Here is a 19,430-nt window from a genome sequence, read left to right as displayed (position 1 = left end):
AATGTTACATGTTATTTATCTGAAATGTTTGTTTTTGCACTATTTGGAAATGTATATTCTCCACTCTGGCCTAAGCTAAATCAGCCACAGTTGACTCTTTACACTGGAGTGTTTGTACTTTCTCAAATGTCAGCCAAGCACCAGCCTACAAGCTCAACACGCTCTTTAGAGCCATCAGACATTACAATATTTTGGTTTCTCTTTCTTTCTTGCATTTTCTATCACTTCTTTGCTAGCCATAAATTCTGGGTTCATTGAGAAATCCATGTTTCTTAGGCCTGTACTATATAAAAAATTCACTGAATTTGAGAAATATACAAATACTACATTTGTTTTGTTTGTATAGTTTTGTTTGGGTTTTTTTATTTTGTTACTTTGCATTGTTCTGTGAAGCATGACTGCAGGCTGGCCAGGTTAGCACATGGGGGCATCAGCTGGCAGCCTCTCCATGCCACAGATGTGTCCCATGTTCGTCTTAACCTCTGTGAAGCAATGCATAGTGATTTACAAACTGGCTGCATGTTCTCTGTGGTTTTTGTGGTGGTGAAGTGTCCATAAATAAATGCCTGAATTCTTTTTGAATGGGGAAGAAATGGAATGTGCATGGATATTGTAGACTGTGCAGTTAGGATTGGGAATGAAATGTATTTGTTGAGAAGGTGCATTCATAATTATTTGACACAGGAGTCATTTTTATTATTATTTGAGGCCCACTGAATTTCTCTGGCCCTCTTGCTAAACCTCTAATCATTTTCCCTAGAATGTGTTTATGCTGCTAAACAGGAGGCAACAACCTTCTCTCACACATGGACTGAGTCAAATGAGAAATGGATTTTAGAGCAATGATTTACAAATGAGCAAATTTCAAAACCCACATGCAAAACACATCTTTTTAAAACAAGTTCTGTGTCATGGCTGTTGTAATCATATTGGAGAAATAATAATAATAATAATAATAACAACAACAACAACAACAACAACAACAACAACAACAATAATAATTTTTATTTATGCCCCGCCCTCCCTGGCCAGAGCCACGCCAAGGGCAGCTAACACCAGTAAAATTACAGTAAAATCATAAGGTCGTCTGTCCAGCAGGCCCTGCGGAAAGATGTCAAGTCCCACAGGGCCCTAGTCTCTTGTGACAGAGTGTTCCACCAAGTTGGGGCCACTACTGAAAAAGCCCTGGACCTAGTTGAGCCCAATCTAACCACCTTGCGACTTGGAACCTCCAAAATGTTGTCATTTGTGGACCTTAAGGTCCTCCGTGGGGCAAACCAGGAGAGGCGGTCCCATAGGTACGTGGGTCCTAGGCCGCATAGGGCTTTAAACGTCAAAACCAGCACCTTAAACCTGACCCTGTACTCCACCAGGAGCCAGTGCACTCGAAGAATGTGATCCCGCGGCAAGGACCCCGTAAGGAGCCTCGCCACAGCATTCTGCACCCGCTGGATTTTGGATGCTGTGGCCTGAAGCAGCCACACTCTCTTGGCTCTCCAGTGACCAGAGACAGAGGATCTGATAGGAAGCTACACAAAGAACGTGGAGGAGACCAAGAAAAATTAGCATCACAAAAAGATGATAAACACGGGAGATAGAGGATGTAGACAAGGACTGAAAATATGCCGCTGTGAGCAGAACCAAGCAGAAACAGTTTTCCAGTGTTCCACTGTTCCCTCACTTTCATAATTTTTTATCCAACTAGCATTTTATCTGTGGGCTGCAAATTTATATGAGTACCTAGTCCAGAGCATGGGATAAAATTCAGAAATGCAAAAATGCATAGGATGTCTTCCCAAACAGAAATTTCACTGATTTATACCATGCAGGTGATCATGGCAAACAAGTTTTGATGAACTCTGAGGACTTTTAAACCTCTCATTCCTCCCTCTCTCTCTCAATTCTCTTCTGAAATAGTCATGATGGGAATGGGAGCAACATGGCTGCTATTCCAGACTAGTTAAACCAAAACACTTTTGTCTTTGCTTTGCCCATCACATCTCTGGGTCCACACCCTGCCAGCCTGTGTCCCCCAACAGATGACACCTGACAGAATGTGGCCCACCAGTGTGACCCCTTCAGTAAAACAAAGACCCCCATACTATTCTTACAAGGAATCTGGTAAAATGTGGGTTGAATGAGGGTGCTCTATAATGGTTCCTCATCATCCTGGAAAAAAGTGACAAGTGGGGTGCCACAGGGTTCTGTCCTGGGCCCGTTGTTGTTCAACGTCTATATAAATGATTTCGATGAAGGAATTGAGGGGATGCTCATCAAATGTGCAGATGACACCAAACTTGGGCACAGAGGCGAAGCTACCTGCTCTGGCACCCAGAGTGGCGCAGGAGTGGGGCTGGCCCGCTCACGGGGGCAGGGCTAGCTGCATGCCCAGCGAGCGTCCATAGCCGCCCACCGCCTGCACGGTGAGCATCAGGGGGACACCGCTAGCCTCCCGCTGCCCACACGGTGAGCATCGGGGGAGGGGCACTGCTAGCCTTTCGCTGCCCGCGGCAAGCGCCCAGGGGGCGCAGCGAGTGTGGGTGGGTGCGTGGCAATGTGCCCCCCCCCCCCGGGATGGCACCTGGAGTGGCCACACACCCCGCACCCCCTTCCTCTGCCAGTGCTTGGGAGTGGGAGCTAATGCTGCAGAAGACAGAATCAGAACTTAAAATGACCTTAGCAGGTTGGAGAACTGGGCGCAAGCTAACAAAATGAATTACAATAGGGACAAATGGAAGGTTTTGTACTTAGGCAAGTAGAACCAGATGCACAAATATAAGATGGGGAACACCTGGCTCACTAGCAGTACATGTGAAAAGGATCTAGGGGTCTTGGTGGACCTCAAGCTTAACATGAGTCAACAGGGTAATGCAGCAGCAAAAAAAAGCTAATGCTATTCTAGGCTGCATCAACAGAAGTCTAGTGTCCAAATCAAGGAAGCTCATAGTCCCACTCTATTCTGTCTTGGTCAGAATACTGTGTCTAATTCTGGGCGCTGCAATTAGGATATTGACAAGCTGTAACGTGTGCAGAGGAGGGCAACCGAGATGATCAAGGGTCTGGAAACGAAGGCTTATGAGGAGTGCTTGATGGAGCTGAGTATGTTTAGCCTGGAAAAGGAGAGGAGATAGGATAGCCATCTTCAAGTATCTGACCCATGGAAGAGGAAGCAAGCTTCTTTTCTCCTGCTCCAATGGCTTCAAGTTATAAGAAAGCAGATTGTGACTAAACATCAGGAAGAGCTGTTTGACAGGGGAACGGTCTCCCTCGGTGTTAAATTGTGGGTGAACATATCAGACACAGCAATTCTTCAAACAGCTCTTGTTTATTCACAGGCCAGAACAGAACTGGGCTGAAGGGTTCAGCCAGCCTGCTTACCATATATACCACTGAACGTCAGTACCAATTCCTTATTTGCATATGCGGACCTGAGTGAAAACTATCTACAGTATCCCCCTGGTGGCCCAGGGTGAGAACTTCAGTACATAACACCTGGGACATTGTGGTCTCTCCTTCCTTGGAGGTTTTTAAGCAGAGGTTGGATGGGCATCTGTCCTGGATGCTTGAGTTGAGATTCCTGCATTGCCGGGGGCTGGACTGGATGATCCTTGGGGTCCCTTCTCAAACACAAAGTTAAGGCCTGCTAAAGGAATGAAAAGAAAAGAGCCAGGACACCTATTAAAATCTGAAGAGGACGGCAGAAAAGGAGAGACCTATCTGGCTGTCTATACGCTATACATTAAAAGGACATAAAGCACATTTCTCCCCCCCAAAAAAAATGATCATGGGAACTGTAGTTTACCCTTCAGAGAGCTATAATTCCCAGCACCCTTAACAAACTACAGTTCCCAGAATTCTCGGGGGAAGGAGAATGTTCTTTAAATGTATGATGTGCACACAGCCTTACTTATTAATTGCTCTGGACTGAAAAATTATTTCCATGCTGGTGAACTTTGTTCAACAGAATTAATTCAATTTTTAATTTTCTGTAAGAGGCTACCTATTCAAAAGGATCCCAGAGAAATCTTCCTTGACTAACAGTCAATTCAAGTGAAGGTTAAACGGAGGGCGGGGAGAAAGACTGAACATATCCAAAGTTTGCACTTCTCTCGGTCATCCATTTTCATGACAGGCTTTTGATATAGAATTCTTCTTAGACTTTTAATATTCATCAATGAAGCTTTGGATTCATTCACAGTACTTTGTTGACTTCTTTGTGTTCGGGGCACCATCTGGGGGGGCTGAAGGGCCGGGGGGCGCATGGGACCGCTCCCTCAATCACGGATTATAAGAATTATGACTCCAAAATTCTATAAATTCAGAGCCTCCCATGAGTGGCTGTGCAGTGGGGCAGGGCTAAGGCACCGTCCTCTCCACAGCCTCCCCACCCCTTCCAGATTTTGGCATTGCATGGGGCGCCATTGCAATTTGAGATGCCAAGGTCTGCCAGTGCACCTGACCAAGCTGTAATTGTAATGTCAGGTCACATGTGGAATACTTATTTTCAAGTCTAATTTTGAAATCCTGATAAGCCGTTGTCCAAGTTTGCTTGAAACAAGCTTCAGAAAAACTAAGAATGTCGGGTGTGAACAACCTGCTTCCGAGAGCCCAATGTAAAATCACAGCAGGGTGGCATTGGAAGGGAGCCCCAGGGTCATCTAGCCCAACTTTCTGCAATGTAGGAATCCTGCCCACAGCTGTCCTGGGTGGGCTTGGACCACCAGCTTTCTGGTTAGCAGCCTCAGAGACGCATACTTCAGACTAAATTGTATTCATGCGGCAAAAGCAGCAAACAACTTTTCATTAACCTTTTCTAAAGCAGTTTTAAAAGCTATCATCCTGATATATAACAGCCATTTGAAGCTCTAAAGGAGCAGCTGGGACAGTGGAATGGTATGACAGAGCCACCCTCCTGACAGGGCAGGGGCAGAGCGGGCAGGGTGTGTGGGCACCATTCAGCACTCCTGATCTATCTCTACAGCCCCAGGAGCTCACTGTCCCCTTGCTCTGCCCTCACGCTGCCCATGTGTGCTGTAGCACCCCTTGCGTGGGATGGCCGCTCCGCAGCACTGCCAAACCACTCCTGGTGTTCTAGGGCTCTCAGCACATGGACCTTGCCCTGGTCTCCCCTTTGACATTTATTCCTTCCTTGCTCTTTGGCTTATTAAGATGCAGTGAAGCTGTCTTCCCTACTCCCACTGCTTTGAGATATTTTGACAATCAAGAGATATACAGTGGTACCTCAGGTTAAGTACTTAATTCGCTCTGGAGGTCTGTTCTTAACCTGAAACTGTTCTTAACCTGAAGCACCACTTAAGCTAATGGGGCCTCCCGCTGCCGCCACGCCACTGCTGCGCGATTTCTGTTCTTATCCTGAAGCAAAGTTCTTAACCCGAGGTACTATTTCTGGGTTAGTGGAGTCTGTAACCTGAAGCGTATGTAACCCGAGGTACCGCTGTATAATGTTTATGTGTGAAATAAATAATGTGCCCTTGTAATCCCATATGTGCACCAAGCAGCTTCCTCCAGCTGGGCTTGGAGGTGATGAAAAACAATAGAAGAGTGAGTTGACAGCAGGAGACTGTGATTGAATGCTGGGTGGAGTCATAGTGAGTGACAGGAGGAAGGTGTCTGTTGGGAATGACAGTTGAAGAGGAGTTGAGAGACAGAGAGTTGAGGGAGAAGGTGAGGGAGAGAATAAAAGCACAGTTTAAACATTTAGGATAGCTCTGGAAAGGAGAGTTGGTGAAGCAGGGTATCAGAGCTCTTATTTACTCATCTGTATTTGTTCTGAATGCTATGTTCCCTTGATCAATATATATCTAGTATTTTAACTTTCCACTTGCAGTGAGTTATAAGCTCAGTAGATCTCTCCCCATGTGCCTTGTGCCGGCTGAGCAGTGTGGCGCATCTGGCTTCCCGGTGCCACTTACCGGGGGCGGGGGGAGGTGCAGGAAGCTGAGTGGCAGGAGCAGCTGGGGAGCCAATCTGACCCTCCAACTGCCGCACCATCACTGCCCTGAGCTTTCCGTGTCTTTCCCCTCTCAGCAAGTGGCAGCGACCAACACTGTTTTGCTGAAGTGTGTGGGCAAAATCAGGCCAGGCAAATACAGCCCTCCAGGCATCACTGTCCAGCCCTTGGGACTATCTGCGGGGCCTGCTTCCTCCCCAGGACACCTTCCCCAGGTGTTTTTGTTGTGTGGAATGTGTCCTTGGCCTCTGAGAATCTTCCTAGTCTCTGAGATGCCGTAACAGAAGGTTTTGTGAGGACCATTACACCTGGATTTGGGAGGTTAGGTGATGGGTTGGCCTAGTGACCTCTCGGAACAAAGTGTCTTATAGAGAAATCCAGGAACACCAGAAGTAGCTTTAAAAATGTTGAGTAAAACCATATGGCAAACTGCAACTGCCAGAATTCCTCTTACATATTCAGGTCCAACAGAAGGTACAGATTAAACAGGGGAACTGGAGTCGATTCTGCTAGATGTATTTCTCATCTCACAAGCTTCTTAGGCCTTGGTCTCTTCACTTGGTTGTGCTATATTAAGGCTTTTTGGCCAAACTAATCTGGAGGAGAGCTGGTTATACAGAGGAACCTGCCTGAAGAAGTAGATTGGTCTAAACAACTTAAACATACCATATTATGATCCTGTCATTTTTCGTCTTTGATGGACTGTTGTAACTGCTGTTCTACTGACAGCCTGTAAGGAGTTGTCATCGCCACCCAAAGTAATGATCCCAGCTAACACACATAGCTCATATTCATCTTCCCTCCACCATCATTTCTAGGGATACTATCTGCAGACCAGAATGAAAATAACATGTCAATAAAATTTCTATGATGCTTCTGTGTTTCTTACTTTTCCTTTTTATATATCTTATTTTTATTGGTTTTCCAAATTATTAGAGATTAAGCCAAATTACTTTAATTTAATACCATTTCTTTTTTTAAAAAACCAGGTTTCCCACTCCTGTCGCAAACGTATGTCCACCACTTCCTCTTGTAGGCACTTCATCTGTTCTTTAATATCCACTTAATCCTTCTCTTGATGTTAGTCCATTCTCACAGCTGACCACTATTCTTTCCTTACATACAGCACCTCTGTTGTTTCTCATAAATATAAAATCCATTTGATGGGTTTAGTCCTTCATAAACGTTGTTCTCGGACCTGGTGTGTTGGGAGAGTTAGTTGCTATATTCCTTAGTTCAGTTCACTGCAGTAAACAAGGTCAGTTCACACTCTATATTCCTTCTGCTGCTCACCAACTTGTGTACAGGCTGCAGCTATAAATAACTCCCAGATAACATGCCCAGTCTCTTCCATTGAAATTCCACTCTGGGGTTCTTCCTTGGCACACAGCTAAAGACAAAGTCTTCTCTCAAATATAGCCTCTTGCCAGATTTAATTAGCAGCCACTCATCTTCTTACTCTGCATTGCGCTTTATTTCCCTATAATAATTTTTATTGGTTTTACATATTATTATATTGCGTAACATGATATTATCTTATTATATCTTTTTGGCTCACCTGAGCCTAATGACTTCCCTCCCTCGCTCCTAATGGTTTACAAAATTAAATTTTGCATCTTTGCATTTCACTACTTTTCCTATTCTTGTTATATCATTACTTAAAATATTAAATTACTCATTCTGAATAGGTAGTAATTTCATCTTACAAATCTTCTGATAACCCTGCTAGTGATGTTAATTGCTTACAGATGTCTTTCAAATATAATATAAATTTATTCCAGTCTTTTAGGAATACTTGATCTCACTGGTTCCGGATTCTTCCTGTCAGTTTTGCTAGTTCTGCAAAGTCCATCAATTTCATCTGCCACTCTTCTTTTGATGGTACTTCATGATGTTTCCATTTTGTGGCTAACAAAATTCTGGCCGCAGAACAATTTTTTATCTTGTCTCGGTATCTTTTACCCACTATACCCAATAAAAAAAAAGTTTCTGGTTTTTACTCTGCATTGCTCCCTCACACTCCAGTCCAAAGATAATTTTAAATAAAGTCCATTCAACCTTGATTGATGGGGGAGTGCATAATAAAACCTTGTTAAATTCCTTCTCAAACATAAATCAAAAGCTTTCCCCCCCCCCTTCTTTTCTTTGGTGCCAGACAGAATAACATAGCCACAGCTACACACATCTCTTTCATTTTGCAGGGGAGGACAAGAAAAAAAAAAAAAAGATTTGGAAACCAAATGAAAGCACAAAGCACCTTATGTGCCCCCTTCCTTCCCGGTTTTAAGGGTTTTCAAGCTTCAGAAAAATCAAATACCTTCAAAGATCCAAACCCAGTCCTTTTTGCAGATGATTGATTGCAGCCCGTTATCATATGTCATTTCAGGAGCACCTCATGATTAATGCCAATATTCCAAATTAATGAGGAACCAATCACAAATCATGCTGGAGACAGAGGTTCGTACCCATTCTGCCTTTAAGTTGGCAAACACGGCCTTAAGTGGCACAGTTGGGTGCAGTGAACTCCCCAGAACCCATTGGGGAACATGGTCAGGATTTTTGCCTCCTAAATCCTGGCTTTCCCTGCCTGAACTTCCCCTCTGCCCCAAAGGGCAGTGGAGAGCTACCACCATGAATCGTGAGGTCAGGCGGAAACCTTCTTTCTTACTTTTCCATCCTGCGCTGGTCAAATGATCTCTTTGCTTACTTCTTTTGAGGAGCTCTGCTACACTATCCATATATTACCAAAATCAAAAAAATTATAGCAGAACAAAAAAGTTTAGCATACATATTTTAATCAGTTCATGTCCATAATTTACTGAATGCTGTTTTAGAACATGCAGTAAACATCTTGAAACAAAAGGAAATGCCAGGGAAAGCTGCTCCTTCTGAAGACTTCATTGTATTTCTCAGCAAACTGCTTTAAAGAACCCACCTTAAACTGAAAACAGTGGCAGCATTAAGATAAATTCAACAGTGAGATTAATAACTGAATGATGTAAACTGGAGAATTGACTAAAATGGTTATAGTAAAATATGCAGGAATGATAGATAAGTAAAAAGAACTATGGAAGGAGAAGAAGGGAAGTCAACAGACATATGATATTGTGTAAAATGTTTACTTTGAGATGTATACATGGGAAATCTGATAATATATAGAACCTACCTTAAAGAAACAAATTTCAATAGCCATAGGAATGGATATTCTCTGGAAGATTTGCAGATTTGCAGATTTGATCTCAGTGAATGATCGGAGAGTGAATGCTCCTGTGGTTTTTAAGCTTTTGATGGTGCCTATAAAAATTTGATAACTTCTGTTAAGGTTTTGAAAACTGGGATTCTTTTTAATCCCCCTCCTCCCTTGTTTCTTCCCAGCTCCTTGTGGTCAGAATGAAACCAGAGAGGATGGGAAAATAATCCAGCTGCCTCCCTGCAAAACAGGAGCATGGATCGTTCCTGCCATCATGGCTTGCTACCTCTTGGTTGCAAACATCCTTCTGGTGAACCTCCTCATTGCCGTTTTTAAGTAAGTGTCTATAGTTTTAAAATTCAGTGACTGTAGTAAATGTTTCAGGAACTTTTGATGCTCAAGTTTGGAATTTCTAAGATGGGGTTATAGTGATAGTGTTGGTAGTGCATTTACATGGTTAACAGCTCAGGTTACTTTTGCAGTCAATCAGGAGAATGTAAACTCACAAACTGATAAAAATATAATGAATTATCTTTTGTTTTTTAATAGTTCAGAGAGTTCTCTTCTGGTCAGAAAAAGGGATCTGACCTAGCAACCTTCCACGTGGATAACTAGATAAGATGCAGGAGACATAGGAAATACGTATCTTCCCATTTTATTGTATTTTACAACTTCCTTAGAGCCCCAAATTACTTCGAATTTCATCAAATCAGCTGAATACACAGGAAACTGCCTGGTATTAAGTCAGACTCCTAGTCTATCTACATCAGATTTTACAGTGAGGGGCATCCGTTCTCCAGAGTTCCAGGCAGAGGTCTCCCCCTCTCTACTCCAAGCCTGAGCTGCTGCTGCTGCTCTTCTCCCGCCAGACATTTTTCTGGTCAAAATTGCCTCCCCAGCTGCTTTTCCTTTCCGTGGGGGATACAAAAAGCAACTGAGGGATATTCTGGTGGGCAGGAGATGGCTTCCTAGGAAAAGACTGAGCCTGCCCCCTTCCTGCACCACTCTGGTCAGTTTGGAGCTGCCTTGGGGCTACGTCAAAGAAAAATACCAGGAGCCACTTCATGGGGGCAGATGAGGACTGGTTTCTAGGAGGAAGCTAAAATCCTCACTGCTCATGTACAGTGCATGTTATGAGCCAAAGTGCCCCCCACCCGTATAGCCTGGGGGAACCCAGCCAGATGGGTGGGGAATAAATATTACTATTACTATTACTAGGCTGCTTGCATCCAGGACCAGCAACAGCATCCTTGGGCTTCTTTCAGAGCCCCACACCAGCCAAGAGCATGAACCAGTGTTGACCCCAGTTCATGACCATGAGCTGCCATTTCCCACAATGCACCAGAGTGATACACTCTATTTAAATTGCCCCTTGTTGCCACCTGTCGCTGCTGCCTGGACCCATGGAGGGCATTTTGCTGAGGGCCCCTCAAACCTGGAAGCAGCTCAGCTTACTCTGTAAACTGTGTGGACTAGGCAATAATGGACCTCTTAAGAACTGTTGCATTGCTGTTTTGTGAGTTTTTTACTTGTCCCAGAATTACACTGAAGCCTAAGATTAAACTGGGTTCTTTGACTGTCTTGGTGGTCTGGGAGCATTAGTGCTCTGCTCTTTCCAACACTGCTGAGCATGATGGTGGCACATGTGGGAAGAGCCCATGCTGTGGCCCCTTTCCATGCCAGGTTTATCTCATTTTTCTGAGAGCTCTTGAGTGAGCTTCTCCTATAAGCTCCAAGCTTCCTGTGTTATTTTGGGAACATGACAGCTAGGAGTAATGTTGCTGTTGTCCTCACCAGATAATGTAAAAAAGCAGTTTAATGCGGCAAAAAGAATGTCTTTGAAGTGGGTGGCCTAACAGTTGTATTTGAGAAGCTTTAGGTATACAACAAGTTTTTGTTTCTGTTGCCTTATCATGAAATTACTTTTATAGATGTAGCCCTAAGATTCTTTTAAAGTATGGAACTAACATTATAACATGTGAATAAAGCGAACAAGTGTTTTAAAAGGCCACTATTCTGTGGTACATCTACCAGAGAGCCATGAGTAGCTGCAGATCCCTGCTGAGTATACACTCATGTCTGGGGCTGTGTAATGTATGGAATGGCCCCTATATTGCATGTGAAATTTTAGATGGTAGTTTTCTTCCTCTCCTTCTGCTTCAGCAACACCTTTTTTGAAGTTAAATCGATATCTAACCAAGTATGGAAGTTTCAGCGGTATCAGCTTATTATGACATTCCATGAAAGACCAGTCTTGCCCCCTCCACTCATCATCTTCAGTCACATGACTATGATATTTCAGCACATATGCTGTCGATGGCGGAAGCATGATAGCGACCCTGATGAAACAGACTATGGACTGAGTAAGTTTAATTCATCTTCTCCGTCATAGATACAATAAACATATGGAAAATATACTCAGCTCTGCTTAGTTGTCTTGATTTGGAGAGCAGTCAAGAATCATAGCAAGGGCATTAGCACTTCATTTGTTTTATGTACTTTTGTTTGATGTACTTTCCCTTCCCATTCACTAGGAGCTGTAAAATGCCACCTTCCTTCCTTCCTGTTAGAAATTGCTCTTAATTCAGTTAGCATCACAGGGCAATTCACAATAAAATCACAAAAATACTACCCATCACCCATAGCTATTAGCTATAGATAAACCAGAAGTTTACAATTTCTGGTGTTAATAGATGCCAAAACAAAACAAAGTTTGAGCAAAGAGGTGCATCTTGAGTTGGCAACAAAAACTGATGCACTTCTAAGACCCACAGACAGGATTCCACCACCACAGAGAAGGCCCTATCTGGAGTGATTGCATGACAGGACACACCCATTGGCAGGATCACAAAAGGGCATATTCTGCAGTTTGTAGGGCTGGCAGCCATAGAAATATACAAAGTCAGGTTATCTGTCCATCTGGTTCAATAATGTATACTCTGACTAGCAGCAGCTCTCCAGGGTTTCAAAAAGAAAATATTTTCCATCACCTAGTACCTGATTCTTTAAACTGGAGATGGCAGGCATTGAACTGGGAGCTTTTTGCATGAAAAGCATGGGATCTGCCAGTGAAGCATGGTGTCTCTCCTGATCCAAATGGTGGCTTAGTAGCAATATATAAAACAGTCAAATAAAAAAGCAATAAAACTATGTAAACAAAAGCAGCAATAGGATGACAGTTCATTGAGCAAAAGTTCATATTGGCTATCTCAAATGCTCCCTGAAACAAGTCTCAATTAGTCTTGCAAGACCCAGCTGGGAGAGAGCTATGCAAGCTGCGCAATGTAGGTGCCACTGCTGAGAAGGCTGTGTCCCACACAGCAGCCTACTGCATGGAAGACCCAGAACGGTCTCCAAAGATCGCTTCAGTGCATACGTATATGGTGTTGAATAGGAGATGGTCCTTCAAATATCCTGGTGCCAGACCATTAGAGCTTTAAATGTAAAAAACAGAACTTCAGCCCGTTGCATTTTAGAACTCTTGCCTGACTACTGCATTCTGGGCCAGTTGCAGTCTCCAAATACTTTTCAATGGCATCCCATACATTAGAGTGAGTATAATCGCCTTTGAAATGCATCAGTGCAGGAGAAGGTCTTCTTTGTCACTTTGCCCTGGCTTTCAAACTCCCTACCTAAGGACTCCTCTTTGGGGACCTTCTGCCATTGCACCAAAACCTTCCTTTTTTGGCAGGAATGTGACTACCGGAGCTAGATGTTGCCAAGGCACTTCGTGGCTCTGTCACACTAGTAGGGTAGCCAAAGGACCCTGACTAGTGGGGAAACGGGCATCACAGTCCTCAACTGCTCGGGCGTTTCTTTACACAGCTGCTTCTGTGTGTAATAATAATCAGCTGAGAGCAAGGAGAGCCAATTTGGTGCCCTTCAAATGTTGCTGGATTACAGTTTCCATCAGAGGTAATAATAATTTTATTATTTATACCCCGCCCATCTGGCTGGGTATTCCCAGCCACTCTAGGTGGCTCCCAACAGAGAACTAAAAACAGAATAAAACTTCAAACATTAAAAACTTCCCTGAACAGGTGCCAACTCCTGGGGGCCAAACCCTTTTGGGGGCACCAATATTTGTTGTGGGGCACTCCCAAAGTTCAAAAAGCTTGCAAGAGACACTCGTGACATCACACTCACACCATCTCCCTCACAAGATGGCGCCTCTGGTTTCCCTAGTTCCTGGTCAGAGCTGGAGCCCTAAAACCTCTGGAAACTAAAAGGTTGGCTAACCCTGTACATGAGGCAACATATTCTTCCTTTTATCTCTTTCGGTTTGACAAGGACGCGAGCACAAAGAGTACCTCTGGTTACGTACTTAATTCGTTCCGGAGGTCCGTTCTTAACCTGAAACTGTTCTTAACCTGAAGCACCACTTTAGCTAATGGGGCCTCCCAGTGCCACCGCCCCGCCAGAGCACAATTTCTGTTCTCATCCTGAAGCAAAGTTCTTAACCTGAAGCACTATTTCTGGGTTACCAGAGTCTGTAACCTGAAGCGTCTGTAACCTGAAGCGTATGTAACCCGAGGTACCACTGTATTAGGAATGCCAAAAAACTTAAGAAAGCCACTTTTCAGAGTCTGGCCTACCCTGAAACTGAAAGCCACCATGTCCCGCATGAAGTGTGGCACTTGAAATATGTATGGAATATGTATGGAAATATGTACCGTATGTATGTTACAAACCTGAAAATGATTGAAATGTGATTTCTTTGTGGGGGCAGGGGGCGGGGAGAAATGCAATTTTGAAGCCACAAAATAGGCAGTGCCTTTCAAAACCTTGTGATGATAGCTAATTAACTTCTTTTAACTGCTGCTTTGTCATTGCCTCATATGTCTTCTACAGAGCTTTTTATAACTGATGATGAACTGAAAAAAGTTCATGATTTTGAAGAACAATGTATAGAAGAGTATTTCAGAGAGAAAGATGATAGATTCAATTCGTCCAATGATGAAAGAATCCGAGTTACCTCTGAAAGGTGAAAATTTTTTCATTTTGGTTTCTTACATAGTGTATATTTTGAAATTTGTTACTTTTGAAAGGAAAAAAAACTTTAAACAAGGCTTTACTGTCAAGAAACCAGGGTAGATTTAAAAAAAATAAAAAACAGGGTTAAAAAAATTGTAAATCATATTTTTTATTCATTTCTTTTGTAAACTTTCTCCTAAATAAGTAGATTAATAAGTATTGTAGCACATCCTGAGGCTTCCAAACATATGTATATTCATAATTTAAAGGTGTAGCTCAGCCATTAAAATTAAATATGAAATTTTTAAAAAGGAAATTTTTAACCAGTATGCAGAAATGGTAAAATTATTTATGCTTGACTGCATAAGCATCAGTCTTCTGGATTTTTTTCTTATCTGTTCACTTTTCTGAACATTATCTCCTTACATTATAAAGATATAAAAGTTATACAGATCAGTTTGTTGTAAAATAATGCAACATTCTGAGTCAGACGTGTCAACTCGTGCTAAACATTGCAGGGGCCCAACGACAAGTGTTCAATGTGCAACGTATACACGACCTCACATCCTGTTTCGAGAGGAACCAGGGGCGGAGCCAAATGCAGTGGCCTTTGGCTCCTCCTCTCTCACCACCGGCCCTTGCTCTCCTCTTCCCACTGGTGGGATTGTTCTCCCCAGTCATTAGGAAGAGAGTTCCTGGTTCCCAAAGAACCAACCACGTCCTCCTAAGCTTTGTCTTGCCCTGGACCCAGCTGGCTACTTCAGTTCTAAGGACACAGAATGCAGGTCCATCATACTTAGTTTTCCCCCTTAAGGCTTTTAAAGGCCACCCAAGAGCTGGCTCTCCTTCTGCAGAGCTTGGGGTTTGATTTTGGCTGCCAGCAATGTTTCTGTATCTGACTGGGAGGGGCAGGAGGTCTGTCCTGAGAAATGCAGGGTCCTCGCAGGTGGGAGAGCGACCACTTTCCCAATTCCAGTTTGGACAACAAGACACAAATCCAGAAGGCACACACCCCGAGGGATATCTGGATAAGCAAACATGAGAGGGTTGTTTGTTTGGTGGTTTTTTGAAAAGCACCAAATTCCTCTTTCTCTCCCCCACTGCCCATATCAAATCTTTTACTTTGAAATCATTTTTATTTGATTTTACAAATGCAAATTAATTACAATGTCAAATAAATATCCATAAAAAGAGATTACTTTTAATCTTGGGACTTCCCCCCAGCCCCTCCATGGGTCCTATTGTCAACATTTCCAGCTGCGTATTATTTCATAGTCTATGTTTTGCATTTATCCATATTGTCCATAATATTTGTTACATTAAAAGTGGGATTAAAATCCTGCTAATGTTGTCATCTGCTTACAGTGGTCTCCTAAATAAATTGTAAACTTTCCCCATTCTTTCTTCAATTTCTTCTCTTCTTGTCCCTGAGCTTTCCGGTCAGCTTTGCCCCTTCAGCGCAGTCTAGCAGCTTAGCTTGCCATTCCTCTCTGGCAGGGACTCTTTCTTCTTTCCATCTCTGGGCCAGCAGCATCCGTACATAAAAAGTCTTTTCTGGTCTTTGGGATGTTGGTACCTATAACTCCTAATAGAAAAGCTGCTAGGTTTTTTTTTACAAAGGTTATTTTAAACATTTTTTTCAGTTCATTATAGATCATCTCCCAGAAAGCCTTTATTACCTTACATGACCACCACATATGATAAAAGGTACCTTCTTTTTCTTTACATTTCCTGCAGGTATTTGTACTTGTTTTATACATTTTTGCTAGTTTACCACTGGTACATCATTTTCATATAGTTTTCTTGCAGCATACAACATGCCATGAATTTCAAATCCGTTTTCCATAACCTTTCCCAATCTGAAATCTGAATATTATACCCCAAATCCCTTGCCCAGTGTATCATTACCAACTTGACCTGTTCATCTTTTGTATGCCATTCCAAGAGGAGTGTATACATTTTCGACAGTGATTTAATATTGTTTTCTAACAGATCTTTTTGAAATCTTGAAATCTCATAACTAAAACCTTTCTTTTTATCTGTTTTAAAAATATCATTTAGTTGGTTGAACTGTAACCAATCCGTTAATAAATCCCTTATCTCTTCAAAATCTTTCAATGTTAGCACCATCATTCCCACTCTGTTAAATTGGATGCAAGAAACCTGAAGTTTAGTAAATCATACTAACCTATTTGTTCAGTCTGAAATTAACTATGCTTTCCTCTCTCTTCCTTTTTTACTTTTCTTTTGTAGGGTAGAGAATATGGCCATGCGATTAGAAGAAGTGAATGAACGAGAGCATTGCATGAAGGCTTCACTTCAGACTGTAGACATCCGGCTTGCTCAACTGGAAGACATGATAGGGCGAATGGCTACAGCCTTAGATAAGCTTACTGGCCTAGACAGAGGGGAGGCCACTAAGATACGGTCTCGAACATCCTCTGACTGTACTGACACAGCCTACATTGTCCGACAGAGCAGCTTCAACAGCCAGGAGGGAAACACATACAAACTTCAAGAAAGCATTGATCCCACAGGGGAGGAGTCCATGTCACCAACCTCTCCAACAGTCATTCCCCGCTTGCGAAGTCACTCCTTCTATGCAGTGAACATGAAGGACAAGTGTGGGTTGGAGAAATTTGAAAGCATTTTCAAAGAAAGGTCCCTCAGCCTCCACCGTGCCAGTAGTTCTCACTCTGTCTCAAAAGAGCAAAAAATCCCTTCTTTAGTGCCTACAAGCACTCTGTCAATTGCCCCGGACTCCAGACGGCCTTCCTCTTGCATAGATATTTATGTCTCAGCCATGGATGAGCTGCAGTCTGTCATAGAACCCCTTGACAGTTCAATGAACATCCTTGGGACTGGAGATCCAGCTCTCCAAGCTCAGATAGCTTCCAGTGTTGTCTCCAGTAGTGCTTATGTCAGCAATACTCCGAGTGATAGAATTTCTGGCAGGAGTATTGATTATGAAGACCAATCGATGGAAACAAGAGTGTTTTCTTCAGACTATTCACAAATTGCAGATTGCTCAAACCCCTGGGAATCAGATCCTCCCATGTACCATACTTTGGAGAGGTCTAAAAGCAGCCGATACCTGGCTACAACCCCATTTATTTTAGAGGAAGCACCAATAGTAAAATCTCACAGTTTCATGTTCTCTCCTTCTCGGAGCTATTTCAGCAGCCTTGGAGTGCCAGTCAAAACAGCAGAGTACACAAGCATTACAGACTGCATTGATACAAGGTGTGTCAGTGCTCCTCAAACCATTGCAGAAAGGTCGAGCTTTCCTGGAGTTCATGGAGACAAAATTGATGACTTAGGATGCTGCCACCCAGAGAGGGAAGCGGAACTAAGTCACCCAAGCTCTGACAATGAGGATACCGAAACCAAAGACAAAAAAGCAGTTCCCTTGTCATCTCAAGATAGCAATACATCTAGAACATTGTCCAACAATATCCCTCTTCCAAAAATAGAGAGGGCCAACAGTTACTCTGCAGATGAGTCCAACTTGTTGTATGCACACACAAAGAAAAGCTACTCCATCAGTGATAAACTTGACAGGCAGCGCAATGCAACAAGCCTCCGAAGTACATTCCAGAGGAGCAAGTCATCCAGACCAGAGAACAGGTCGGACACCTTATCAATGAGAAGACTCTCTAGAACAGGTGCCTTCCATAGCTTTGAGAGCAAGCATAGTTAGAGATAATATGTGCATCATAACAAGAAGAACTGTCTGAGACTTGTCTGCTCTCCAGTTTTTTCATTAGCAGAATGAAGTAACTTCAGACCATTATATGTCAGCAACAGCTGGCATCTGCCAACAGTGAAGTTAGCACTTTCATAACGTCAATGTCAAGCACTGAGGTTCTGTATCTTGACCTAGTTGGCATTTGCACTTAATGGGAGGGGGAGGGGGAGGGGGAGGGGAAAAGGAAAAATTATAGAGACATTTTTTAAAATAAATAAATGGGTGAGCAGTTTAAGAAATCTGCCTTTCAAAATAGGGATATATTGGTTTGAAAGAGAAACAAAATAACATGCATACAAAGAGGGTGTTTTGACTATGCTGGTTTCCATCTCAGTACCATCGCTGTGACAGCTAGTGAGGGCATCTTTGTATTACTCTACAGAAACTGAAAACAAAGTAGCCGTCAACTTTCCCCAGATTTCTCACATCCCTATACTTCTGCCTGATCACTGTAAAAAGAAGTTAGCTAACACGCTCACCGTTCACCTGTATCCTTTTTGTATTAACTTGCAGTGGCACAAATGTCTATATTTTCAAGAAGGGAAGAAAAGATATGCCTTTTGTATAGCAGCATGAGGGAAAGGGAAGAATTTATGTATAGTCACATGAATTCCTGTTTTAAATGGGATTTTTAGCACTGTTGAGCAAGCTCAGGAGGAATGTAATTAAGTGGAATAGTAAATATTTATTTTTTTAAGCACGGGTACCAGTTTAGAAAGTATTTCACAGGACTTTGTTAAAATGTCATAGTGAGAAGGTAGTAAAAAAGAACTGGCATCCTCTTCTCATTGTTCTGTGCACCATGACCATCTCATTCACTATTTTCAAACTATTTTCATTCATTGTCACTGCCATATTCTTCTACCAGTTCCTCCATTTAGCTGCCATTATTTCATTTTAAGGCATGGTTATAACTGAACATTTTGGTGTTTATAGTATTGTATGTGTATCGTGTGGTCTGAACTTGGGTGAGCACAGAACAGCTGGAGATGTTGAATGATGTTCTGTGACAAAACAAATCCTTTTTAGAAGTTAGTTGAAGCACCAAAGTGAAATTAACATTTCTGGTAACTGCAAAAGCCATTCCTTTAAGTATGCTTCCGTTGTCTAGAAAGGCAAGATAGCGAAACAATAATACCCTGCCCTGGTATGCAAGAGCCATCTCCCCCTCTGTCTCCCTCAGGCCCACCCTCCAACCATGTTTGCAATAGCTCTCTGGGGCTGCAAGCATTAAATGTGGTTCGTGCTAGGCAAGGGGCTAATACAGCAAAAAGAGCACAGTACCATTCAGAAGAAGAAAACCTTAATTGTGAAATGATTTTGGAGAAATCATTTAATCCTTACTTAGCAATATGCCAGGGCTGCTACCCGCTCTGGAAATGTGCCATTCTCTTTTGTTTCTGACAACATATATGTGAGGTGTTTTTTTTAAAAAAATAATAATAATAATTTTTATTAACAGGCCAATCAAATCACATTATTTCTAAATCACATTAGTTCCAAATTATACAGCCAGATTTTTAAATTTTGTTGGGGGTACCCATACA

General features: G+C 42.6%; 1 protein-coding gene across 6 annotated transcripts in view; it reads left to right on the top strand.

Annotated features, from left to right (window-relative positions):
• Positions 1-19,156, top strand: part of TRPM3 (transient receptor potential cation channel subfamily M member 3) — a gene marked incomplete at its 5' end in the record, with an annotated part of 420,896 nt that extends 401,740 nt beyond the window's left edge. For all 6 annotated transcript variants that reach the window (XM_079995989.1, XM_079995985.1, XM_079995990.1 and 3 more), the window contains 4 exons: positions 9,347-9,497; positions 11,325-11,524; positions 14,013-14,145; positions 16,389-19,156. In XM_079995989.1, coding sequence (XP_079852115.1) covers positions 9,347-9,497; positions 11,325-11,524; positions 14,013-14,145; positions 16,389-17,835 — 1,931 coding nt within the window. In that variant the 3' untranslated portion in view covers positions 17,836-19,156. The remainder of the gene's footprint in view (positions 1-9,346; positions 9,498-11,324; positions 11,525-14,012; positions 14,146-16,388) is intronic.
• Between the last annotated feature and the right edge of the window lie 274 nt (positions 19,157-19,430).

This window comes from Podarcis cretensis, assembly GCF_951804945.1.
Source record: "Podarcis cretensis genome assembly, chromosome: 11".
Taxonomy (NCBI): domain Eukaryota; kingdom Metazoa; phylum Chordata; class Lepidosauria; order Squamata; family Lacertidae; genus Podarcis; species Podarcis cretensis.
The sequence above is the reverse complement of the archived record's forward strand: the minus strand, read 5'-3'. Positions and strand labels throughout refer to the sequence as shown.